The sequence below is a fragment of the Cetorhinus maximus genome, chromosome 9 (genome assembly GCF_964194155.1).
Source record: "Cetorhinus maximus chromosome 9, sCetMax3.hap1.1, whole genome shotgun sequence".
NCBI classification, from domain to species: domain Eukaryota; kingdom Metazoa; phylum Chordata; class Chondrichthyes; order Lamniformes; family Cetorhinidae; genus Cetorhinus; species Cetorhinus maximus.
In genome coordinates this window covers 101,617,509-101,644,933 of record NC_135887.1, presented here as the reverse complement: position 1 = coordinate 101,644,933, position 27,425 = coordinate 101,617,509, and the positions used below count along the sequence as shown (strand labels likewise).

Genomic DNA, 27,425 nt, shown 5'->3' with positions numbered 1-27,425 from the left:
GGTGTACAAAACTAGAATAATGAGTTTTGCATGAATTTTTTTTGAAAAAAAAACTATGACAATTATTTAAAAATTCTTAAAATGGTGTGTAGCCATATGTTTCTACTCAAACTGAATTACTTTTGTAAACCGATTTTAGAAAAACCATACCCAAAAATAATTACTGCCAAAAAAAATTGAATATTTAATGATTGCAATATCATGGCAAGTCTTCAACATTGTTAATTGATCAGTTATATCACATAGTTACCCTGGACAAATTAGATAAGAAAGCAAAAATGCTGAAACTTGAGTGGCCTGATGATTCTCTGTTGCAACTGCCCACCAACCCCCAGTTCAACCTTTTCCCTGTTGACAGTCAATTAACATTTAAGTCAGCAGTCTGGCTATATGTCCTCCTTTACTGACATGTTTTTCTCCCTCTTTAACTGGAATAATTTCCCTCTTCTGATCACCCTCCCTCCCAACAGATTCCAATTCTTACAAGATTTGGCCCGATACTCCCACTCCTGCATTTTACTTGGTATAGATGGTGAAAAATACATGACTGGCAATTAGTCGTCGAGTGTGCAATACACTTGTTAACAAAACATTTAAGATCAGGCTCCTTTAGTAAGCAGGCACCTGGTATCTTACTTCCTCTTAACATGCAAATTTTGCCATCAGCAGTTTCCCAAAATAAAATCACACAAAATTTGTTTTTTCCCCTTTGAATTACTGAGAAATTAGAACCTTTCCTGTGTAGTTTTACAAAGCACCATCTTATACCCAAGTTCATTTTTCTTCCTCACACCCCCTCTCTTTGCAATCTAAGGCTTGGCATCACCTGACCACTACTATTTGATTCATCTTATGTCCTACTCTTCCGCATTTAATCGACCTTGTGTCTTCATCTAGGTTTCTCAGCAAGATATTTTTCACCTTTATTTATGTGAAGGAAAAAAAAATGAATGACAGTTGAAACTATTAACAAGTAATCTTAAAATGCAATAATGTGGAAATATCTTTAAATAAACACTAAAGGACATCTGACATCTTGTTGGCGCTTAGTTCAAAATTTAATGTCACTTTATTTAATTCATTTCACATTCGTTTCATGAATGAATTAATTCACTACAAACATAAGATAATGGTCACTCATTTTGTTTTCACTGAAATGCGATATAATTCTGACAATTATTCTTCACTAAAAATATTTCAATTATTTAGAAACATTAATTAGCAACCCCAATAAGACACTATATTACATGGAATGACTCAGCTTCTTATAAAATAGCATATCCTTCACCTCACCATGCATTTCGGTGTGTCAAGTAGAAATTGCATAGTGCAATTCCTGACAAATTAAGATATAATGTTTAACGGTTGGTGTAAGTGTTGGCCTTTGTAGCTCATCACACCATAACTTAAAATTATCAGTTCAGAATACTATTGAAACATGAAACATAGCTCTGCCTGATGGCTAGGGAGAACACTTTCCTATTACGTATATCATCTACTTTTTCTTTATTTTTAAAAAAACACAAGCTATAGACATTGTTAAAATATATTGTTTCACAAATCTGTACTTGCCTATAATCACTAGATTTGAATTACTAATGAGCAGGTTCTTCAAGTGGTCAAAAAACAAACGTCCAATAAAACAAATTCCACACAATGCTGATGTTACAATGATAATGTCCCAGAAGAAAATTTTTATTAATAATCCCACAAGTAGGCTGTCCCGATCTCTGAGTAGCAAAGCCACAAGTTGACGTGTGATCAGTAAAAGCTTTATACATAGGTATATCATATTGATATTACCCTTGTGCATTTGCTTTGTGCCACTGATTAGTTGAGGAATTAGTGATTAAAAAAACTAAAACCTCTGCAAAAAACAAAAAATTCATTGTTAGTTGGAAATGTGTTCTGTATTTTAATGTGGAGCCTAAAGGATTCACTCAACTCATATGAGGCAGGCTGATTTAAGTTCTGTATTTATGGCATGCTATTGAAGTTAATGTAGTTGTACGTGCCATCATAAGGAGCTAAACATTTTTCAAGTTATAAAAAGGAGTGCCATAAAACAGTAGGATACAAGTTGTACTTGAAATAAGTACATACAAAAACACACACATTGCTCCAAACTCAGGAGCACGGCTAGGAAAACACATTGAATATGAACCCTGGTGATCTCTGAAAGAGAAAACCAGGAGAAGATCCTGACACCACTTTTGTATATTGTCTGTGGCGGACTGCAAATAGTTTGGAGGCAGCCTTGGACACATTCTCAAACTTAATTGGTGCTCACACAGAAAAAGATGGGGTTTTAAGAAAGAGTCCCAACAACTCAAACTAAGAAAAGAATAAAAAAGTCACAAGAGTAGACTACTGACACACTTAACACAAAGTTAGAAATCTGTATTGGTGGAGGGGTTGTTAATAAGATTCAAACCAATTGGTGAAGCTGAATCCAAGACACAGCTTTTATTTATTGAGAGAGTTTATTGACTAGTTCAGTCTCACAGCTCTCCTCCCACACAACCCAGTGTCCCAGCTATCCCTAATTTACATGTGCTCAAAGACAATTGACACCACCACCCTCGGTTTCTCTTAACCTTAACGACTTCATTGACATGGCATTATTTGGAGGGGGAGGGAAAGAAAAAAATGTAGTTTTTAAATATAAAAGAATGATCCCAAACCTAAAGCACCCAAAAAAAATGATAATTGTCACTAAACTTCAATACGCATTTCAAACTGCATTTAAATGTGTTTAACATAATAATGAGATTCCAAAGAGTCATTTGATTCAAAATGTTAGCACTATTTCTCTTCAAAGATGCTGCCAGACCAGCTGAGATTTTCCAGCACTGTTTTATTTCAGGTGTTCAGTGTTCACGGTATTCGTTTTTATTTAAGTATGTGTACACACATGTAGCCAATGATCTAGGAGAGTAGTATATTGGTTAAGATTCAGGTGGAAAGGGTAGCATATATAAATAGTTATAAAACAGATGAGAGAGAAGAGAGCTGCGTCATACTCAGGAATTGTGCTTTAGGTACATCATCTTTTCATTTTCCCTTCACCTGTAAAGTAATTAAACGAGGAGAGAGAAATAAGAAATGTAGGAGTAAAATATTACAGCAGGCTAGGATGTACAGATCAAATAAATGTTCTTTATACAAAAAGGCACTAACTGAATGAACTGTAAGCATAAATTTAAACTTGGTAGGCATGACATGATAGCCATGACTGAGAGGCCACCATGTCAGTCAGAACTAGGATCTAAAAAAATATCAGATTACATAGGTCTAAGAACAGTAGAGGCATTGGTAGGGTGGGAAGAAAAGCCTTACTGATGAGGGATGAAATCACTTCATGGATGAGAGAGCAAAGAACAAGAGGTAAGCAGGCATGGAAACTTTATGGGTGCAATTAAAAAAAAAGATTTAAGACTGTAGTTGGAGTTGTGTACAGGCTGTCAGAGCAGCGAAGTGGTAGAATGTAAAAAAAATCAGATTTGACAAGCATGGAGCAAAAGTGGAAATTGTTTTACTGAAGGATTTTAACTTTCATACAGATTAGGATAAGCAAAATAACTCATGTCAGGAAGGTGGTGAGTTTGAGTGTCAAGATAGTTTTCTGCAATAATTACATCCTGGAACCAAAAAAGGGGCAGTTATTCATCAGCCAGCTTCAGTTAGCAGCCTAACAGTGTATGAACATTTATCAATGAATGATAATAATATGACCAAGTTCAACAGCATGTTTGAAAGGAAGAAACACAAAATAGCTACTAAGATTCTAGACTTGGGTAAGGCTGACTTCAAGTGATAAGACAGACTTGTCCACAGTAAACTGGACAAATCTGTTAATGGGTAAAAATGACAGAACATCAATGTTCAAAAAGAATTTGTAATGCAGAAACAGTTTATATCACTATAAGTTAACAAAAAAACTGCCAAAAAAAAAAGCAGCCATGGACGACTAAAGTGGCTAGGGTCTACATAAAACAAAAATAAAAGGCATACAAAAATTCAAAAACTAGCAGATTCCAGCAGATGGGAGAGATAAAGAAACACAAAAAGAGGTAATGAAGCAGATAGCAAGAGTTACAAAAAGGGAGTATGAAAAGAAACTTGCAAGGGATATCAGAATCAGCCAAAAAGAAATTTGCAATTACATTAGAGAGAAAAAAAAAGGATGGATAGGAACGATGTGGGCCCCTTGAAGACTATAACGGTGATAACGTACTTGAAAATACAGAAATGGCAGTCATAACTGAATAACTGCTTTGTATCAATATTTACAGCAGAGGAAGAGGACAACATGCCAAACATCCCAAGGATATTAGTACTGAATCAGGAACTGGGACTCACCAAAATTAACAGAGGCAAAATAATAGTAATTAAGAAATGAATGGCACTAAAAAGAAACAAATCCCCAGGGCCAGTTGGTTTCCATCCCAGGAGTCTAAAGGAAGTGGGTGACAACACTGCAGATGCCCTAACAGTAGTCTTCCAAAGTTCCTTTGATTCACGAACCATGCCTTGGGTTGAAAAATTGTCTGTGGGTGGGATTTTCTGGCCCCATCCACCGCTGGGATTGTCCGGTCCCACCAAAAGTCAATGGATGTTTGGCTGGGCCACAGAATCTCCTGCAGCAGGTTCCTCCACAACACAGCTAGAAAATCCCGGCCTGTCATTCAACTATTTAAGTGAAAGGGCAAACCTTGGGAATTATAGACTAATTAAGCCAATTTGTTGTTGGTAACTTACTCAAGTTTATAATTATGGAAAGGTTGACCAAACACCTTGAAGGATTTCAAGCTGATCAAAGAGCCAAAATAGATTTGTAACGGGTAGGTATTTACTTTAAAACAATTGCAATTATTTATCAGGAACGGATAAGGGAACTATGTATGTTATCCATTTGGGCATCCAGAAAGGTGGTTGGTTAAGTCCCTCACAAGAGCCTGGAATTAAAAGCAAAGTATTGACTAATTGTCTGAGCAGCAGGAGACAAAGAGTAGGGATAATAAGAAGGTACACTGATCAAAAAGCATGACTAATGGTGTCCTGCAAGGGTCTGTATTGGGGCCACAACTATTCACTTTATTTAATGATGACTAAAATAATGGGATAGAAAATCACATCTCAAAATTTGCCAATTACACAAAGATAGGTAGCATTGTAAACAGTGCAGATGGAAGCATAATCTATTAATATCTCTTAGTAATGTTAAGGGAATGAGTAAAACTATGGCAAACGGATTTCAATATAACAAAATGTGAGTCATCCATTTTTAATCTGAAAAGGATGGATTAGAAAATGCTCAATTGTAGAAAAACTAGAAACTGTGACGGTCCAAATCTCAGGGAGATTAAAATATCACGGACAGGTACAGAAAATAATTTTTAAAAGGCTAATATAATTCTGGGTTTTATATTTAGAGGTTCAAAATACAAAAGGGAAATTATGTTATAACTATATAAAGCCCTAGATAGATCACATCTGGAGTACTGTGTTTAGTTCTGGACATGATACTTTAAGTAGAATACATTAACCTTGGAGGGGATGCAGTGTAGTGTACCAGAACGGTATCTGAACTCCAAGTGTTAAGTTACGAGAAGGTTTACATGCTAGGGTTGTAGTCCCTGGAATTTAAAAGGTTAGGGGGTGATTTGATCAGAGTTTTCAGGATATGAAGAACCACCAATGGAGCAGATAGAAAGAAAACTATTTCTGCTAGTTGGGAAGTCTAGGGCCAAGGTGCAGAGTCAAAAAATTAGAACCAGGCCTTTGAAGGGCAATGTTAGGAAACACTTCCACATGGAAAGGGTGGTAGAAATTTGGAACTCTTTTCCACAAATGTAGTTGATGTTAGGTCAATTGTTACTTTTAAACCCGAGATTGGTAGATTTTTGTTCAGGTATTAAAAGGGATATGAGGCAAAAGGTAGATATATGGATTTGGGTCACAGATCTGCCATGATCTCATTCCATAGTGGTACAGGCTCAAGGGGATAAATGGTCTATTCTTGTTCCTATGTTCCTTAGACTGTTATGCATTTCCCATTTAGCAGCAACAGGGAGCCACAAATATACTGGTTAAATTAAATAGTGACCAAAAAAGTTTGTTCCATTTAAGCAGTGCATCCTAGATATGATCAAATAGATAACCTAATTGTATTTATTCACGACAAATTTATTGATTTACTAGTAAAGAAGTTTTGAATACTCATCAACAGCTTTTCAAAAGTCATGCAGAAATTTTATATTCAATCATCAGTGGCACAACAGAAGTGAAGAAACCAGAATTGATAAAAGGCCTAATTTTGATGTGGCCAACTAGTAGATGCAACCATATACTTGTACAGTGCATGTAATGAAACTATGAGCTAGGTTGTACACTCCCTTGCCAGCATCTTTGAAGGGAGTGTTGGGGGGCGGGCTCGTAAAATGCAATACGTGGCCTTCCTACCTGTCCCCAGGCCCTGAGTTCTATTGAGGCCCTTAAGTGGCCAATTAAATGGCTGCAAGTGCCTCATCCCACCCTTGCTGCTATTTTACCTGTGGCAGCGGGGTGGGGAGGCTCATGCCATGCACGGAGCATGGCAGCTTTAATTGGACAAGCTAGTATCAAACATTTTAGTTGTTAGTGGGTAACACAGCACTCCATAAAATCCATCCTTGTGTATCTGGTCTGTAAATGATCCTCGCTATTCGGAATTTGAATTTTCAGTGACAGCTTTCCAATGAAAGCCAACATCATATTGTAGATGCTCAGCACCAGCACTGGCTATCTCAAAACTGATAAGAAATCTTTGTACCTTACAATCCACACTCTCTCTCTTGTCAAAGGTCCCTACCACTCTATACTACAGAAAAAGCCTCCCAACTACACTAATTCAAAGCACTGTCTGTAGAAATGGACTCAAGATTTATCTCAACCCTGAGACTAAGACACCAGCCTAATGGTCCACAAGACCCAAGCATGAAATGGCATTAGCCATTTCCTATGTTCCAAACAATGTCCACTCTCTTTCAGGAGTCTTTAACAGACATTTTCCAATGTTGACAGAACGTTTTATATTCTCATTACTTGATTTGTAGCGACTAACGATGGCATCATGGTATTGTCTCTGGACTAGTAATCAAGAGGAATGCTGGGTTTGAATCCTGCCATGGCAGATGGTGGAATTTGAATTGAATAAAAATTTGGAATCAAAATGTCTAATGAAGACCATGAAACCATTGTAGATTGACAAAAACCCATCTGGTTCACTAATGTCCTTTAGGGAAGGAAATCTGCTATTCTTACCTGGTCTGGCCTATGTTACTCTTAAATGTGTTTAGATGGCCTAGCAAGCCACTCAGTTGTATCAAACCGTGACAAAGTCTCAAAAAAATAAGGAATGAAACTGGAGGACCACCTGGCATTGACCTAGGCACTGGAAACTACAACGGCAAACTCAGCCCGGTCAACACTGCAAAGTATTCCTTACTAACATCTGGGGGCTAGTGCCAAAATTGGGAGAACTGTCTCACAGACTAGTCAAACAACAGCCTGACATGATTCCGTGAGGATGACAATCTTACAGATAATATCCCAGACACCATCACTGGGTATGTCCTGTCCCACCAACAGGTGCAGCAGAGGTGGTGGCACAGTGGGAAGGGAGTTGCTTTGGGAGTCCTCAACATCGACTCTGGACCCCATGAAGTCTCGTGGCATCAGGTCAAACATGGGCAAGGAAACCTGCTGCTGATTACTGCGTCCTGCCCTCCCTCAGCTGATGAATCAGCGCTCCTCCATGTTGAACACCACTTGGAGAAAGCACTGAGGGTGGCAACAGCGTAGAATGTACTCTAGGTGGGGGACTTCAATGTCCATCACCAAGTGTGGCTCAATAGCACCACTACTGACTGAGCCCTAAAGGACATATTCTAGACTGGGTCTGCAACAGGTGGTAGGGAAACCTATAAGAGGGAAAAATGTAATTGACTTTACCCTCACCAACCTGTCTGCTGCAGATGCATCTGTCCATGACAGTATCGGCAGGAGTGGCCACCGCACAGTCCTGGTGGACATTTTTCATTATTGCAATCTAAGTCCTGGTGGAGATGGAGATGAAGTCCCATCTTCACACTGAGGGTACTCTCCATCGTGTCGTGTGGCACTATCACCGTGCTAAATGGGATAGATTTCGAACAGATCTAGCAACTCAAGACCAGGCATCCATGAGGCGGCATCAGCTGCAGAGGAATTGTACTTGAACACAATCTGTAACCTCATGTCTCAGCATATCCCCAATCTACCATTTACCATCAAGCCAGGTGATCAACCCTGGTTTAATGGAGAATGCAGGAGGGCATACCAGGAGCAACACTAGGCATACTGAAAAATGAGGTATCAACCTGGTGAAGCTATAACACAGGGCTACTTGTGTGCCAAACAGCAATATCACCACCATCAACACCCCTCTTAACCTTCTGTTTATGACATCTTTGGCAATCTCTCCTTTGGCTCCACCTATCACTGGCCCTCTATCCAGCCCCACCTGTCCCATCACCCTTAAACGGCTTATATTTCACCACATTTCTATTTCTCTTTAGTTCTGATTAAGAGTCATACGGGCTCTAAATGTTAACTCTGTCTCTCTCTCTCCACAGATGCTGTCAGACCTGCTGAGTTTTTCCAGCAATTTTTGTTTGTGTTTCAGATTTCCAGCATCTGCAGTATTTTGCTTTTAGCATAAATCAGCAAGTGATAGACAGGGCTAAACAATCCCACAACCAACGGATCAGATCTAAGCTCTGCAGTCCTGCCACATCCAGTCGTGAATCGTGGAGGGCAATTAAACAACTCACTAGAGGCGGCTCCACAAATATCCCCAACCTCAATGATGGAGGAGCCCAGCATGTCATTGCAAAAGATAAGGCTGAAGCATTCACAACAATCTTCAGCCAGAAGTGCCATGTGGTTGATCCATTTTGCGAGTCTTCAGCCACTTCGATTCACTTTACGGGATATCAAGAAACAGCTGAAGGCACTGGATAGTGCCAAGGCTATGGAGCCTGATGATATTCCAGCAATAGTACTGAAGACTTGTGCTCTAGAACTTGCCACGCCCCTTCCCAAACTGTTCCAGTACAGCTACAACACTGGCATCTACCCGGCTATGTGGAAAATTGCCCAGGTATGTCCTGTACACAAAAAGCAGGACAAATCCAACCCAGCCAATTACCACCCCATCAGTCTACTCTCAACCATCAGTAAAGTATTGGAAGGGGTCATCAGCAGTGCCCTCAAGCAGCATTTGCTTAGCAATAACCCACTCACTGGACGGCCAGTTTGGGTTCCACCAGGGCCACTCAACTCCTGACCTCATTACGGCCTTGGTTCAAACATGGATAAAAGAGCTGAACTCCTGAGGTGAGGCAAGAGTGACTGCTCTTGACATCAAGGCTGCATTTAACCAAGAGTGGCATCAAGGAGCCCAAGCAAAATTGGAGTCAATGGGAATCAGGGGGACAACTCTCCAATGGTTGGAATCATACCTAACAGAAAGAAAGATGTTTGTGGTTGTTGGAGGTCAGTCATCTCAGCTCCAGGACATTTTCAGGAGTTCCTCAGGGTAGTGTCCGCGACCCAATTATCTTCAGCTGCTTCAATGACCTTCCTTCCATCATAAGGTCAGAAGTGGGGATGTTCACTGATGGTTACACAATGTTCAGCACCATTCGCGACTCCTCAGATACAGAAGCAGTCCATGTCCAAAAGTAGCAAGACCTAGACAATATCCAGGTTTGGGCTGACATGTCACACAAGTGCCAGGCAATTACCATCTCCAACAAAAAAACAAGAATCTAAACATCACCCCTTGAGGTTCAGTGGCATTACCATCACTAAATTCCCCCAAACATCTTGGCAGTTACCATTGATCAGAAACTGAACTGGACTAGCCATATAGATACTGTGGCTACAAGAGTAGGTCAGAGGCTAGAAAGCTTGCAACGAATAACTCACCTCCTGACTCCCCAAAGCCTGTCCACCATCTACAAAGGTACAAGCCAGGAGTGTGATGGAATACTCCCCACTTGCCTGGATGAGTGCAGCTCCCACAACACTCAGGAAGTTTGACACCATCCAGGATAAAGCTGCCCGCTTGATTGTTTGTGGATGTGCTGCTAATCACTCCCTCCACCACCAAAGAACAGTAGCAGCAGTGTACACCTTCTACAACATGCACTGCAGGAATTCACCAAGGCTTCCAAACCCACAATCACTATCATCTGGAAGGACAAGGGCAGCAGATAAATGGGAACACCACCACCACCTGGAAGTTCCCTTCCAAGCCATTCACCATCCTGACTTGTGAATATAATCGCCATTTCTTCACTGTCGCTGGGTCAAAATCCTGGAACTCCCTTCCTAACAGCATTGTGGGTGTACCTACACCATATGGACTGCAGCTCTTCAAGGAGGCAGCTCACCACCACCTTCTCAAGGGCAACAAGGGATGGGCAATAAATGCTGTCTCAGCCAGCAAAGCCCACATCCCATGAACTAATTTTTAAAAAAATCAACAAGGTTTCTTGATATCAGGAAGCCTGCACATTCTTGGTGTGGAATTTATATTACTTAATAAACATGTAGGAATCCATAATTATTACAAAACCTCTAATTTTAAAAAGTTACAAATTAGGAGCAGGAATAGGTGACCGCCCTTTAAGCTTGCTCCACTATTCATTCAATAAGATCATGGTTGATCCGATTGGCAAGGGGGTGAAAGGTTAAAATATACTGAATCATTTGTGAACAAATGAGGTCATCTTATTTTGTATGTAGCTTTCAATTGCACGAATGTGCATAAAACTGTGGAAATTAAAACTGTGCAAATTAAATGCAGATATGGCATTTACTGTCTGGTATCAAAAACCAATGGAATCTACTCATGAGCAAAAAGTAAGATTCATACTGGGCATGAATAATTCAGAAGGTGGAGATCCTTAACCCAATTTTATTTTCCATTCACTACTTTTCATGGAGCAGTTCCTAGCTATATGCAGTCAAAGGTTGAGGACTTTTTGGAAATCAATTCTCTTCTGTTACAAATGTCTACATAGTATTTCGTTAAACAAGAGCTAGAAAGAGAAGGAACATCACATAATGTGAAATAAAAACAAATCAATACAAGAAACAGAGGCAGCATATAGAAGAAAATAACACTCTAGGCAAGGTCTTCTTGAAGGCTGTGGATGACGATTCCTGCCCAAAACGTTAACATTTTCCTTCAGGCATGAGAATGGCCACAATTTTAGCATAGTAACTCAAGATATGCTTCCTACATTTCCTTATGAGATCTTTGTTGGTCACATATGAGATCTTACATACTGAAGATTTTTCCATCTACATTCAGCAAGGGTGTTTGCATTTTTATTCTGTAAAAGGATGAAAAACAGCCAAATCATCTAGCATCATCAATGCTCCAAAATAAAAGCTTCATCTGTAATTTCTCAATGCATAAAATTAATGACTGCCAAACGTGACATCTAAATAAGGAAAGCCACCACAGGATTTCTGGGTGTGCTTGAATCAGTCAAAGTGGAAAAATTACCTATCCACTACCTACACCACATGGACCGCAACAGTTCAAGAAAGCAGCTCACCACTACCTTCAAGGGTAACTAGGATGGGCAATAAATGCTGGCCCAGCCAGTGAAGCCCACATCCCGTGAATGAATAAAAAAAATTCCCAACTACGATTGGGCTTTCCAATATGCCCCATCAGTCCACTTTCAATCATTAACAAAGTAACAGGAATGATGTGGCAATTGCACAAAGACACTGAATGAGTTCCTCCATGACCACTTGGCCCCTGACCTCATTACACACTTGGCCCAAAATATGGACACATCGCCTGAATTCCAAAAGGTGAGGAGAAAATGCCTGCAGTTGACATCAAGACAACATTGAACCAAATGTGATACAGAGAAGCACTAGTAAAATTGAAGTTAATGAGGATCAGGAGAAGACGGTCCAGTGGCTGGATTCATTCATACCTGATACAAAAGATAATGGTGTGGCTGTTGGTGGCCAACCATCTCAGTCAGAAACATCACTGCAGGAGTTCCTTATGACAGCATCCTAGGTTCAACTATCTTCAGTGAGCTTTCCTCCATCATAAAGTCAGGAGTGATGATATTTGTCATCACTTGCGCAGTTTGTAATTCTTCAGGTAACAAAGAAGCATATAGGACCAGGGCTGATAAGCGACAAGTAACATTTGCGCCACAAAAGGAGTTGTGTAATGGCAGTCTCAGAGAGCACCTAACCATCTCCCCACATTATTCAATGGCGTTGCCATTGACAAGTCTTTCATCATCAACTTCCTTGGGTCATCACTGACCAGAACTTGAGTGGACCAGCCAATAAGTGACCTGGCTGATACAGCATGTCAGAGGTTGGTTTAGCCAGTCTGTAGACAATGGCTCACCTGACTCCTCAAAATCTCTCCATTGCCTATAAGGCAGATAAGGATTGTGATGGAATAACCTGCACTTGTCTGGGTGGGTGCAGTTGCAACAATCAAGGAGCTCAGCACTATCCAAATAGCACTCTGCTCAATTGACAATTCATCCACTGGCAGATACACAGTCTCTCCACCACACTGTGGCTACAGTGCATACTACCTAGCAGATGCAAAGCACAAACTTGCCACAACATCTTTGCCATCGTCTCCAAATTCCTCAACTTCAACCATCTAGAAGGATAAGGGCAGCAGGAGCATGGGGACACCATCACTTTCAAGTCACCTACTGTCCTGTCTTGGACATTGATTTTTCTGCACAATCTGTTGCTGGGCTAAAGTAGACCTCCCTAACTTTGTGGTGGGTACAGCCTTACCACACTGACTGCAACAGGTCAAGGTGGCCCTGCCACCGCCTTCTCAAGAACAACTAATGATGTACAATGAATGTCAGCCTAGTCAGTTAAGTTCACATCCTGAGAATGCTTTAAAAAAAAAATCGTTTTGATATAATGCATGTAGAATGCTCCACAAAAACGTGGGCTTGACTTTATAAAACTGTAATGCTCAGTGTAGACAATGCTGCTGTGTATATTGTATTGGAAAAGTATTGACCATAGTGAAGATAAAAAAAAAATGTATTCCTTTATATGCCCATATCATTTACACAAAATATTGCACTCAAAAGAAATGTTCTGCCAGGTCTTCCATTCATAATTTTGTGCAGGCCTTACAAAATTCAATTCAGGAAATCATTTTTGAAGGAGTTCTGTTACTTTTAAATATGTTGACATTGGATGGTCGAATTTTATCTCAACTGAACCATCAAGAGTCTCAAGGATTAAAATGCAACATTTTGTAGAAGGAAGAAGCTTCAACCCATATCAAAAGGTTAAAGTTTCTATTTTACCAATCAAGTGCCTACAAAGATTTGTTTCATACTCTTTCAAACTACCTTGCCCTCCTTTACTAATTTCAATCCAAATTATTTTCCGTAAATCCATGTGCAGCCTCCTGAAAAAATTCAAGTAGGTTTGCAAAAGCTATTATTTCAAATGCCAGAAAAAAATGAATGCGATGTATCCAACAAAATGCAGATCACAGTAATAATGTCGAGTTAAAGTTAAAAAATGACCAGGTGGATACATTTTATTTGACAGGAGAGCATTCTTTGGAAAGCAACTACATACTACACTGTTCTTAAAAGGAGGATCTGTTTAAAGTCCTTCTGCAAAATTAATTTGTTGAGTTTAAGAGAAAAGTTCATCCAGGTAGACTCACCATTTGACACGAGTGCATTGCATGGCAAATTCAAGGATTTCAAATTCTCTGTAATCGTGTATTTGAACTTCACTGACTACAAGGCAATGAATAAAAGGAGCTCTGATTTGATTTGAGATGACAGATTGCAATGGAGGAAAATATTTTTCAAGTTGTTATTTTATTCTGGTAGTAATGCAGGGGAGTAACAAAAAAAAAGTTTTCAGGAACAACGCAACTCAAGGAGAAAAATTCAATTGGACAGAACTTCGTCTTCATTGATTTTGAGGAAGTTTTGGGGAGGAAAGATGGTAACCAAAAAAAAACATTATGGTTCCCATGGGAAAATTGCAAAACAAAATTAGCAAATTTACTAAATGAACCCCAAATGGAAAAAAAACAAAAAAATTCCACTTTTTGTAGCTTTTACTTTAACACGAATCAGAACCAATGGAAATTACACATGAATAACAAGCAAATGATACTTTAAATAATAAATTTCACTTTAGTCAAATCAATAAAAGATGTCTTGCACAGCCACAAGCACCTGCATCACTTCTTTCAAATATGACAATATGCAATTGGAGTCTTTCCAACTCAGCCTCTGGTATGTCGGATCTATCACTTGCCCACTCAATTGATTGGCTTTCAAGCTGCATTCACTGGCAGCTGTATTCCATCTGAGGTCCCTGGTTAAGATCAACACTGACAAGGCTCATGTCTACAGACCCTCTCTGATAGCACAGCTTTCCAGAGTTCCTTTATAACCAACCCCAACCAACAACGATCTGCTCCAGATACAAATTCTCAGCTTAGCATGCCCAAGGTATTCACACCACTTTTAGGATTCAGTTCCTTTTAGCTTGGTCATATACATTACTTCCCCAAGAGCTTCTGGAGCTCTATTTTTCTTCTTACTGCCAAACTGAAAACTGAACTTTTTGTTGACAGGTCACTTGCTCCTGAACACACCAGGAGTTTGATAACCATGTCTTGCTGCAGCACTTCTTTGCATGTGTGCTGATTGCTTCTACCAGCAGCTATTCTTTAGGTCTGCCAGTCACATGGCATCAAACTGCCTTCCGTTGGTACTGCTTCCTGGTTAAGGGTTGCCAGGTCACATGATCCAGCAGCTATTATGCAAGAAAATTATAACTGATGCAAACTCTTAAATGTCCTTTTCAAATATTCTTAAAAATCAATTACAGATTTCCTTGACAATCACTAAAGCAATGGCTTTTGACATTTGCCTATAGAACTATAGAATAAAGTTACAGCACAGAAAGAGGCCATTCAGCCCATTATGTCTGCGCCAGCCAAAGAAAATAAATAAATAAACTAGCTGCCCATTTTAATCCCACCTTCCAGCACTTAGACCTTAGCTTTGCAGGTTACAGCATTAGGTGCAGATCCAGGAGCCTTTTAAATGAGTTGAGGGTTTCTGCCTCCACCATTAAACCAGACAGTGAATTCCAAACACTCATCATCCTCTGGGTGAAGTTGTTTTTCCTCATATCCCCTCTAATCCTTCCACAAATCACCTTAAATCTCTGCCCTCCCCCCGTAATTGACCTTTCTGCCAAGGGAAACAGGACGCCCCTGTCTACTCTATCTAGGTCCCTCAATCAAGTCACCCCTCAGCCTCCTCAGTTCCAAGGAAAATAACACCAGCCTATCCAATCTTACCTCATAGCTGAAATTTTCAAGATCTGGCAATATTCTTGTAAGTTTCTGTATTCTCTCCAGAGCAATTATGTCCTTCCTGTAATGTGGCGACCAGAACTGTACACAAAATTCCAGCTGTGGCCTAACCAGAGTTTTGTAGAGTTCGATCATTACATCCCTCCTTTGTATTTTATACCTCGTCCAATAAAGGAAAGCACCCCATATGCTTTATTTACCACATCCACCCCTCCCAATATCCTCCCACTTATTGTGTATTCCCTAGCTTTATTTGCCCTCCCCAAATGTATTACCTCACACTTCTCTGGATTGAATTCCATCTGCCACTTTTCCACCCATTCAACTAAACCATTGATATCATTCTGGAGACAACAGTTATCCTTTGCACTATCAACTACACAGCCAATTTGTATCATCTGCAAATTTCCCAATCATGCCACCCACGTTTGTCCAAATCATTAATATACACAAACAGTAAGGGACCCAACACTTAGCCCTGTGGAACACCACTGGAAACTGTTTTCCATTTGCAAAAACATCCATCAATCATTACCCTTTGTTTCCTGTCACGAAGCCAATTTTAAATCCGACTCACTACATGTACCCCGTGGGTTTTTACTTTTCCGACCAGTCTGCCATGTGGGACCTTGTCAAATGCCTAACTGAAATCCATGTAGACAACTCCACTGCACTACCCTTAATCCTCCTTGTTACTTCCTCAAAAAAACTGAACAAATTAGTAAGACATGACCTTCCCCTAACAAAACTATACTGCCTATCCCTGATTATCCTAAGTGACAGTTTATTCTGTCTCAAAATTGATTCTAATAATTTGCCAACCATAGAAGTCAGGTTTACTGGCCTATAATTATTTGGTCTATCCCTCACACCGTTTTTAAATAATGGTACAATGTTCGCAGACCTCCAATTCTCTGGTAACTTTTCTGTATCTAGTGAGGATTGGAAAATGATCCTCAGATTTCCTTCAACAGCCTGGGATACAATCCATCTGGCCCTGGTGACTTATCTACCTTCAAGGATGTCAGCCCCGCCATTACATCCACTCTCACTATGCTTACTGTATCTAATATTTCACACTCCTCCTCTTTAACTAGAAGATCTGCTTCATCCCTCTCCTTAGTGAGGACAGAGACAATGTACTCATTGAGAACCCTGCCCACATCTTTAGCAGAGCACAAGTTACCATTTACATCTCTGATTGCCCTACCCTTTCCTTAGTTATTCTCTTGCTCTTAATGTACTGGTAAAATATCTTTGGGTTCTTTGATTTTACCTGCCAATATTTTTTCCATATCCTCTTTGCTTTCTTAATTACCTTTTTTACATCAGTCCTGTACTTTCTATACTCCTCTAGGCTTTCTACAATAATTTGTGTGTGACCATCATAAGTTTCCTTTTGCTGCTTTATCTTGTCTTAAAGATTATCCAGAAGTATACAAGGTATTTGAATGATCAGCATTGTCACCTTTTTCTAGTTTTTTATGCTGGCAAATAGGTGAGGGCAGTACCATAAAAGAAACAAACCAATTTAAAACCTTAGCAACCTTAATTAAATTGTCTTCAGGAATTTTTAACGTGGAAAATAAATCCATAAAAATACAGGTTGCGTTGTTGGGTTGGGTTAAAATACATTGCTGGTGCATAAAAAAGGATGCTATACACTCTATCTAGCTGTGCTATTCTTGAGGTGAGAGCATTTGGTTATTGAATACTGAAGGTTTAAAACAATTCCATTTTCTAGCACTGATATCATTCACCTTGAGCAATACAAGAAGAGGCAATTATTTAAAATATTGCTTGTTATATGCACCTCAAGTCTTCCTTAATTGAGAAAGAATTACAAATCTATGGATCATTCTATAAACACCAAATTTACTTATGAAGGTATAATCATATTTATAAAACCCATTTTAGAACAAATTTAAGACCCACATATTGTGTTTTTAAATCTGTTCATCTGTCACCAATCAACTCAATTTTTTCACATTTTCTGGACAAGAAAGATTTCAAAACATTTGAATGGAGCGGCGGGGGGGAAATCACTTTCAATGTGATTAAATAGGATTATTTCAACAAACAAAAAAGTTACAAATGGCTACAAAGAAGTAATTAATTACCTGGATGGATTTACACAAAATTTAAACTTCCATTGCATTTCTAGAGCTATTCACTATAATGCAGACTCCTAACCAATATGTTAAAAAAAACAAACACACTTTGAATAGTTTTAAAGAAACATTCTAAAAAGGCTTTCCCGTTTAGCATTTTTTTTTAATGTGCTACCATTGTGAGCTGCTCGCTTTCTTCCACGTGCACTGCATGGCCACCACTGCATGTCACTTTGTCTTACAAGATTTTCATACAGGACGGTTACTTTCAGCTCAAGCAAGGCTTTCAGTAAAATATCACAATACTTTTCACTATTTATTAAAAGAGTAATGTTATTTCAAAGACACAGTTTGGGAAGGCAGGAGTGTTACATTTTCTAAGATTAATTTATTGTTCCAAATATTCACTCCGCTATAGGTTACAGCACAAGTGTCACAGCTATCGTCACATTATCAAGTAAAAGAAATCGAACTATTTCAACCATGAAAAAAAAGTTTTCCTCCCCACCCTCTCTCTGCAATATAGAGCTGAAGATTGGTACAGTACAGGTTGATTTTCTACTCCATGGATTAAGCACTGTGCAGAAATAGAGTGCAGCTCAGGAACCTCTCCACAAGGAAGGAGAGAAAAGTAGAGGAAAAATAAGTAATTACTGGTCGATGTTGCATTCCTAACAGCCAGCTCAACACAAACACTCTAAAGATCTTTAAACAGGTAAGCCACTGCTATCTTGGCTGTGGAGTTACATGGTTCAAGAATACCATTAGTGCAAAAGATAACAGGTGGGAGTGGGAGAGGGAGAATATAAGACACAAAGGATCCAAGAATTTAATTGGGTAATCCTTTCAGCAGAACAGATTGTAAAAAAACTACACAAAATGAATAGTTTATTTAAAAGTAAATTCAAAAACTGCCCATTGGCACAGCTACTTAGGCAGTACATATTTGGTGTATATTGTCATGAGGCTATGCTCCTTCTACATTTGACTGCATCCAAGAAACCAACTAACCTAAATTGGTCGCAGCGTTTGTCCCTCCAGGACAAAGAAAATTTAACCATAAATTATTTTATTTTATAAAAATTGGACTTTAATGCCCTTTATTTCTGAGGGGTTTAATAGTTAATAAATTTGCTTCTTTTTGGCTTAAGAAAACCTTTTGTTTGATTGGCTTTTTATTGCTCGCAGTTTAAATAGTTAAATACATTCTGATTTGGAAAAGGCATATCCTTGGTGAAAAAGAAACTTAGACCATTGTTGTGACCAACTGAGGGGAGCCAGTTCACCCCTTCTCACCTGGTCATAGCATTATAGGCTAGGAAGTCCAAGATTCAATACTAACTTAGCCTGAGCCATGGAAGAGATGTTCAACTAGGGCCCCTTGCTTCAGACCCCTGCTGGAAATGCAGGTGGTGTGAACTTTGGCCAAGAACAAGATTTAGCTTGGCCATGAAGTTCCCTAGAGTCCAATAGTTTGCTGACACTTGTATATGAAGAATACTCAATTAGGGGAATTTACCAAAGGTTAGCTTATCACATGGAACCACATACCAGCAAGGAGCCTTGAGCTTTCTTTTAAGCTTCTTTTCTATGTTTCCTCCAATGGCTGAGTGGGTAAAGGCAACTCCTGGTCCTGATATTAAAGCAATATTGTGACTGCAACATCAATTCTTCCAATGTTTTCTTCCTCTCCTTTCCTGAAGGTACAGCAGATAATCAAAATGACTAATGAAATGTCAGCTTTTATCTTAAGGGGGTTGGAATAACAAAAAAAAAAGTGAGGCAACGATACTCGAGTTGAGTCTGGGTCAGGGTCAGGCCCAGGCCTCATGTGTGGCACTGCATTCAGGTTTGGGTCCTGAATCTCAGGAAATATAGGGAGTATTGCACAGGTTTACTAGAATATTTCTAGAGCTTAAAAGGTTTAAAATGATAAGGGTAGGTTGGATAAATTGTGTTGGCATTCTCTTAAGTTTAGATAGTTGAGGAGTGATCTAATTGAGCTGTTCAAGATGATAAAAGGAATTTTATTGGGTAAATACAAAAAGATACTATTTCCTTTTATGACTGAAACCAGAAATAATCTTAAAATTCAAGCTAGGCCAGTTAACATTGTGTGGAAAAATTACTTCCTGATTTCAAAGTAGAGTGGAAATCTGGAATTCTCTTACCTCAGAGGGAAGTGGGCGCTAGGTCAATTGAAATTTCAAAACCAAGATTCATCTTAGTTAAATGCAGCAATGGAAAGATAAAAATCAGGTAAATGGAATTCAAGTACATATCAGCCATTATCGAACCAAATGGTGGGACAGTCTCAATGCTTAAGTAGCCTACCCCTATTATATTCCTACGAAAAGGAAACAAAAATTAGTAGAAAGGAGGGGGCAGATTCAAGTATTGGGGTAATAAATACCAACTGCCATTAGTTAGACTCACCAGTTTAATCACAATTATATTTTGCGTTGCAAGCAGTTTTATTTCTTTTTGTAGGAGATAAGAAGAGTAGGCCACTTGGACCCTCAAGACTGTTCCACCAGTTAGATGATGGTTCATATGCATCTGAACTCCCTGGTTTTGAAACATTTCCAGTGATACATTTCACAAATCTATGAACTTCAATTTTGAGAATTTCATCAATTTTGAGAATTTCAGTTGACCCAGTATCCACAGCCTTTTAGGAAAACAGATTTCCATGACCTTTTTCTATGAAAAAAGTGCTTCCTGATTTGAATTTAAAATAGCAACAATGATGACAGCATAGTGATACAAATAGGGCATCCAGAGCCTGACTGAATAGGACAAGAAATTGTGTATCTCCTTAACAAGATTGAAAGATTGCAAGGACTGGGAAAGAAGTATAAATTAGAAAGTGGGTGAATTCAATGCCAAATCAGGTTAAACAAAATAAATAAAGACAGGAAAAGAAAGATGGGGTTAAAGAAAGGTGGGGGGGGGGGGGGGGGGGTGGAAAGGAAATAAAAATGTTGATTTTACATTTTAGAATCTCCAAAAATTGAAACCTGAAGAGCGAGGCTTCATACTTATAATAGTTAATTTTAAAAGCCAGAGGGGTTTGGTAGTACACCTATTACATCATTAAAAGGGTATTTTGGAGAAAACTCAACTATCTGTAGCACATTTAGTTAGTATCAACTACACAAATATAGCAATTTCTTACCAGTGACACACATTGAATGCGAAGTCAGACAGAAAGAGATATAATTTTTTAATGAAGGTAACAGCGGTGACACATCTCAGACAATTTTTCAATTTCTGCATTTAACTGCAGACCTTTCCTCGCCTGAAGTTGCTGTAGAATCTGCCCATAAATTATGCTATCAGCCTCATGATTTTGACAGCAACTTAAAGGCCCAATATATGTTATGAAATAAATAGATGTAATTAAAGTTGAGCATGAGTCATGAATAAATTGTCAGTAATTGACAGATAACACCAATGAGTAGAACAAATGAACCTTCCGAGACATCCTTAAATACTGTAGGTATGATGATCATAATGACAAATACTAAGCAGACCAGTTGCACCATACTGAAGACCGTCAATGAACTAGCGAGCAAAAGTCCTACATAGTGGTTACAAGAGCAAGAGCAGACTGAAACATTCCAGATTTACAAAATCTAGTGAGATGGCTATTCTCATTCTCAGGATGATTGAAACCACAAACATTTGATTTAAAAAAAAACAATCCTGTTTGACTCAACTGTCTCTATAAAAATGGCACAGCAGAAGTGCACTGCTGGCAGAGAATATCCAGCCGCTAACTTTTATTTTACAAAAGTTTTATACAACTTTAATCTGCGCAGTGACTAGATCCATTTAAAGTTGCAGATTGGTGTTTAAAAAGACCCACTTGAATGGATTAATTGTAAAAAATCAATAAGCAATCAAAATAATACACTCAAGAAACATTGGGCATGATTCATGTCCCTGCTAGGGTTCATCAAATAAAAAAGGTGTTATTCTCTTTGTGTTAGTCCTGTGATTATTGAGCAGATTTGTACTTTTGCTATTAATTCCTGTACCTACCATGTAGAATATCTCAGTCTCTTGAAATAATACTAGTTTCAAAAAGCTACTATCATTCAATATTGGCTTTTAATCACACCATGCCTTAGTTTGCTACCAACTCAATCTCTCCCTGGAAAACGTATGAGGTTGAACCAGACTGTTTGCAATCTTAATGTCACATTTGACTAAGGGATGAGTTTCCAACCCACATATCCACAGCATCACTAAAGCTGCCAATTTCCAGCTGTATCATGTGCTGAGGCAGGGCTGGAAATAGGCCATCTGCTGCTCATACCCTCATGTATGGTGTTTGTTATGTCCAGACTTTACTATCTAATGCACTTCTGGTCGGCCTCCCACAGTCTACTCTCTGTAAACTTGCGGTCATCCAAAACTCTGCTGTCAATGTCCTAACTTGCGCCAAATTCGCACCTAGCTCAATTCCACTGAGTGGAAGCAGAGACGATCAATGATTTCAAAAGGAAACTGGATGGACACTCGAGGGAAATTAACGTGCAGGGATTTGGGGATAGAGCAGGGTAGGTGGCTGATCTACAAAGAGCAAGCAATAGACTCAATGGGCTGAATGGCCTCCTTTTGTGCCAGATTGAGCACTCATCCATCACCACTTGCTGCATTTTCTGACCTACATGAGCTTCCAGTTAAGCAACATCTTGGTTTTAAAATTCTCATCCTCATTTTCAAACCCCTCCATGTCCTGGCCCCTCCCAGTTTGTGTAATCTCCTCCAGGCACAAAGCTCTGAGATACGTGCACTCATCTAATTCCAACCTCCTGAACATCCCGATTTTAATTGCTTCATCATTTGTGGCCACGCCTTCAGCGGCCTAGGCCCTAATATTTGGAATTCCCTCCATAAACCTTTCTTCCCTCTTTCAAGACATTCCTTAAAACCTTTGACCAAATGTTTGGTCATCTTCCCCAATATGTGGTTCGATGTCTTTTTTTTGTTTTATAATTCACCTGGGAAGTTTTATTATATTAAAATTGCTGTATGAATAAAAGTTGTTGTTGTTAACAGCTCAAAAATTCCTGTATAAATGGAACACTGGATCCTTTGCCCAGAACATATATAAGCACTTTGTGAACTAGGGGGCACTGTTTGAAAATAAGTGGTCACCTATTCAAGACAGAGATGAGGAGGATTTTCTTTTCTCAGACAATCTTTGGAATGCTCTTCCACAGAGCATGGAGACTGGATCATTGAATATATTCGAGATAGAGTATTACAGATTTTTGACCTACAAGGCAGTCATGGGTTATGGGGGGCAGGGAGAAAAGTGCAGTTATGGCCACAATCAGATTAGCCAAGATCTTACCAAATAGCAGAACAGGCTTTGTGGGCTGAATGGCCTACTGATGCTCCTAATTTCTTATGACATAATACTAAATGCAAATATAAAACATTTTAATGTTATACTATTGTTTGGTTTACTTAGGCTGGTTAAGTATCTACTGACCAATTCCTAGATATGAATAAATGATCAAATACCTACTTATACAAATAAATTACACCTATTTTTACATGCTATGCTCGAAAGCTTGAGGGAGGTGTTATTTTGTCACCTGGGGGGTTCTCGCACACTAGTTCCTGAAACAACCTACTTTAAAAATTCCATTCAACAACCACCATGTTGGTCATGGGGCGATATTTAATCTACTGCATTGGAAGCTTCTCTTTTCCCCAGCCTCAGGTTATGATACAAAATATTTTAAAAATTCATGCCAATCACATCATTGCAAAATTCTGTTTATGAACATAGGAAATCTCATGAATCACTTTATTAGATGACATGTTCACAGTAACTATAGCCTTTATGACAACCTTTATTGTTACACCTACTCTATTCCAAGTAGAAACACATTGCATAAAAATGAAGAGTATACATTTGGTTAGATGATCTACAGGAAAAACTACTTTAGTACAAACTCATCTTGACCAAAATACATAGACTGATGGAACAACAAGGTCCAACAGAAAACAGATTGGGAGCTTCAACAAAGCTGGTTGTAAGCAATAAGCTTTCTTCCAGACTTATAATGTCAGTGTAGAATTTCTTAGAGGTCAAGCATTGAAAAAAAAAATCAAACCTCTTTCGATCTTTAACTAAATTTCACTGCAGGAGACAGGAATTTTAGTGTAATATTTCAAATGTGTAGATCCCACCCTGAGATATTTGTAATGAGGTTCTACTCAATTTATTCGATTTTCTCTTCGGGTTCGTAAATCATTTTTCACTCAAAAAAGTAACACGTAGACGAAGAGATCTCGCTCAGCAGGTAAGAACTCCTAGTGACGACATTACCGTTTCTTTTAAGACCAGAAAAAGTTAGCAATATAAATAAGAAATTATTATAATAAAAAGGATTCCTGCATTTCGCTTATAAATAACGCCAACCGTTACCTAACACCAATGCTCTTAATTTTTATTAAAATTATAAGCCACTGGGCAAAGTCAAAACCGTTTTTAAGTGCAGGTGTGTTGCTGCATAATCCTAATCATTTGCGTGAAAAACAGAAACAAAGATGGTCATGTAAAACTGAAGCTTATTTACACGTCTCTGAACACGGGTGGGCAGGTGTGAGTATATGGCGTGTGTATGTCTCGTAGGACTCGCCAGAGGTAATAGCGATTGGCTTTAACTCGTTACCTTCTTCATTACTCCTCTCCTGGCAGGCTGCGGTGATGGGGCTGGGGCAGAGGCTGCGGATTCGAGTCGGCACACAATCTTTACAGAACGTATGAAGGCAAGGCAGCAATCTGGGCTCGCGATTTGTAAACTCCAATTTGCAAACCAGGCAGGTCCTGAGCAGATTGCATTCGTCTTTAGTACAGTTACTGTTCCATTCATTCTCCGCTTCATTGCTGATAACGCTGTCGACACCACTTTGGTCCATATTCCCCTGCTTTCAAAGCAAATGTTTGACCTTTTTCAACACCCCCTACGCGCAGTTAGAGCATCCCTGGATGACAGTGACGTGAAGTGTTGCTCTTTTAAATGACATCATTGCCGAGAGAAAAGGAAAACAAGCCAAACCGTGAAAAACGCAAAGTATGCGAGTTGTTAAGCTTCACAGTAAAGCTCATTCTGTCACTGCATTTTCAAGGTCTCAATAAAATCGACTTGAAAGCGTCATGTCAGCTGCTATGACTGGTTGAAATATGAATGACGTACTCGCTCGGTAATAGGCAAATGAACTGTGGCTCAGTAAATAGCAATTAAAGCACACAAGTGTTATCAGGCTTTTAAGGTCTTAGATAAAAGCTGTGACATTTGAAGTGACGTGATCAATAAACACCGTGTCAAAAATAAAAACACAATTCTTGTTTTTATATCGGCTCCTGGCCTGTTGTAAATAAAAGTTTGTTGGACAAATATTTGCTTTTGTTTCTTGTGACTGGAAAATGGAAGAATTCATTTTCTACAGCGAAACGTTTTCTACAGTTGGTTTTTGTTGATCAAGAGAATTTTTGTGAGCAGGCTGTTTTTGGGGGGAGGGGGTCAAGGCAAGGTAACAAACACAAGTGCCAAGCAATAACCATCTCCAACAAGAGAAAATCGAACCATCACCTCTTTACATTCAATGGCATTACAATCGCTGAATCCCCCAATATCAATATCCTAGTGGTTTAACCAATTGACCAGGAATTGAAGTGGACCAGCCATATAAATACTGTGCTGCAAGTGCTGGTCAGAAGCTAGGAATTATACAGTGAGTAACTCACCTCCTGACTTCCCACAGCTTGTGTGGGGACTCAAGAGGCATATTAGGCACAAGTCAGGAGTGTGATAGAATACCCTGCACGTGCCTGATGAGTGCAGCTCCAGCAACACTCAAGAGGCTCGACACCATCCAGGATAAAGAAGCCTGCTTGACTGGCATCCCATGCGCCACGTTAAACATTCAATCTTTCCACCACTGACACACAGTGGCAGCAGTGTGTACCATCTACAGGATGCACTGCAGCAACTCACCAAGGCTCTTTTGACAGAACCTTCCAAACCCACAACCCCTAACACCTCAAAGCTGGGGTCACTAAATGCATGGGAACACCACCGCCTGCAAGTTCCCTTCCAAGCCACACACCATCCTGACTTAGAACTATATTGCCGTTCCTTCACTTTTGTTGGGTCAAAATCCTAGAACTCCCTCACCAACAGCAGCTGTGAGTGTACCTACACCACATGGACTGCAGCAGTTCAAGAATTCAGCTCATAGCACCTTCTCAAGGGAAATAGGGATGGGCAATTTTTTAAAATTAACTTATAGGATGTGGATGAGGCCAGCATTTATTGCCCATCCCTAATTGCCCTTGAGAAAGTGGTGGTGAGCTTCTTGAACCACTGCAGTCCACATGGTGTAAGTACACCACAGTGCTGTTAGGGAGGGAGTTCCAGAATTTTGACCTAGTGACAATGAAGGAACGGCAATATATTTCCAAGTCAGGATGGTGAGTGGCTTGGAGGGGAGTTTCCAGGTAGTGGTGTTTCCATGGATATGCTGCCCTTGTCCATCTAGATGGTAGCGGTCATGGGTTTGGAAGGTGCTGCCTAAGGAGCCTTGGTGAGTTTCTGCAGTGCATCTTGTAGATGGTACATACTGCTGCCACTGTTCATCGGTAGTGGAGGGAATGAATCAAGTGGCCTGCTTTGTTCGGGATAGTGTCAAGCTTCTTGAGTGTTGTTGGAGCTGCACTCAACCAGGCCAGCGGAGCGTATTCCATCACACTCCTGACTTTTGCCATGTAGATGGTGGATAGGCTTTGAGTAGTCAGGAGGTAAGTTACTCGCCATGGGATTCCTAGCCTTTGACCTGCTCTTGTAGCCACAGTTTATATGGTTCGTCCTTAGGGCCAGGCTAGTGACCCCCATGTCTTGTGAGCAAATTTTTAAGAAGTATCACCCCAATGGATTAGTAACACAACAAACTATTTCCTGTGCCTTGCATTCACACTTGAAATGTTCCAAATTACCACCCAACCTTTCAAGTTCCAAGATAAACTTAAAGCAACGAAAATTAATTATGAGTACTTTGCCTTTATTATTTTGGATTTTCTTAGCCTAAGAGAAAAGAATTGCATTTATGCAGCACCTTTCATGGCCTCAGAACATTCCAAAGTACTTTACAGCCAATGAAGTACTTCTGAAATGTAGGAAATTCAGCAGCCAATTTGTGCACAGGAAGCTTCAAAACCAGCAATGTGATATTGACCGGATAATCAACATAACTAATTAGATTAAGAAATAAATATTAGCCAGGACTCCAGGGATAACTTCACTGCTCTACAGTTATCAAAGAATATATTGCAAAACTTGTGTTATCTTAGAACCTTGCTGTTCTATACCTTACTGAAAGGAAACATGTCCTTTGACCTTCAGCAGATTGCAGTATGTGCCACAATAACGTCAATCACCAGGATTTTGCTGTGGCAATAGTGGCAAAACTGTGAGCAGTCACTGACATTACTCCACTGAAACTGACAGCAACTTTGAGCATTTAGACATAGAATCATGCAGTAATCCAAATGTTGATGTCCATGAGTCTATGCTCTTCCATAGGGTGTGCTATAGAAGTTCCCACAGGCTGTGCTATAGAAGTTCCCACAGGCTGTTATCTCCCTTGCAATCCTGAATTGATAAGAACTTCCACTCTAATGCTGTTAGTCTTCCTGCAAAAGCCCTGGAAAAAGCTATAAAAACAAAAAGCTAAAAGCTATACCTAGTTGAATGAGTATAACTAGGTTTTTAATGCCGTACTAACTTCATAATTACTGCCACACACCC

At 39.4% G+C, this 27,425-nt stretch overlaps 1 protein-coding gene across 2 annotated transcripts in view; it reads right to left on the bottom strand.

The window, feature by feature from the left end:
• trim66 (tripartite motif containing 66) overlaps positions 1 to 24,838 on the bottom strand; it is a 253,498-nt gene extending 228,660 nt beyond the window's left edge. For both annotated transcript variants that reach the window (XM_078549215.1, XM_078549216.1), the window contains exon 1: positions 24,291 to 24,838. In XM_078549215.1, the coding sequence (XP_078405341.1) occupies positions 24,291 to 24,537 (247 nt within the window). In that variant the 5' untranslated portion in view covers positions 24,538 to 24,838. The remainder of the gene's footprint in view (positions 1 to 24,290) is intronic.
• Between the last annotated feature and the right edge of the window lie 2,587 nt (positions 24,839 to 27,425).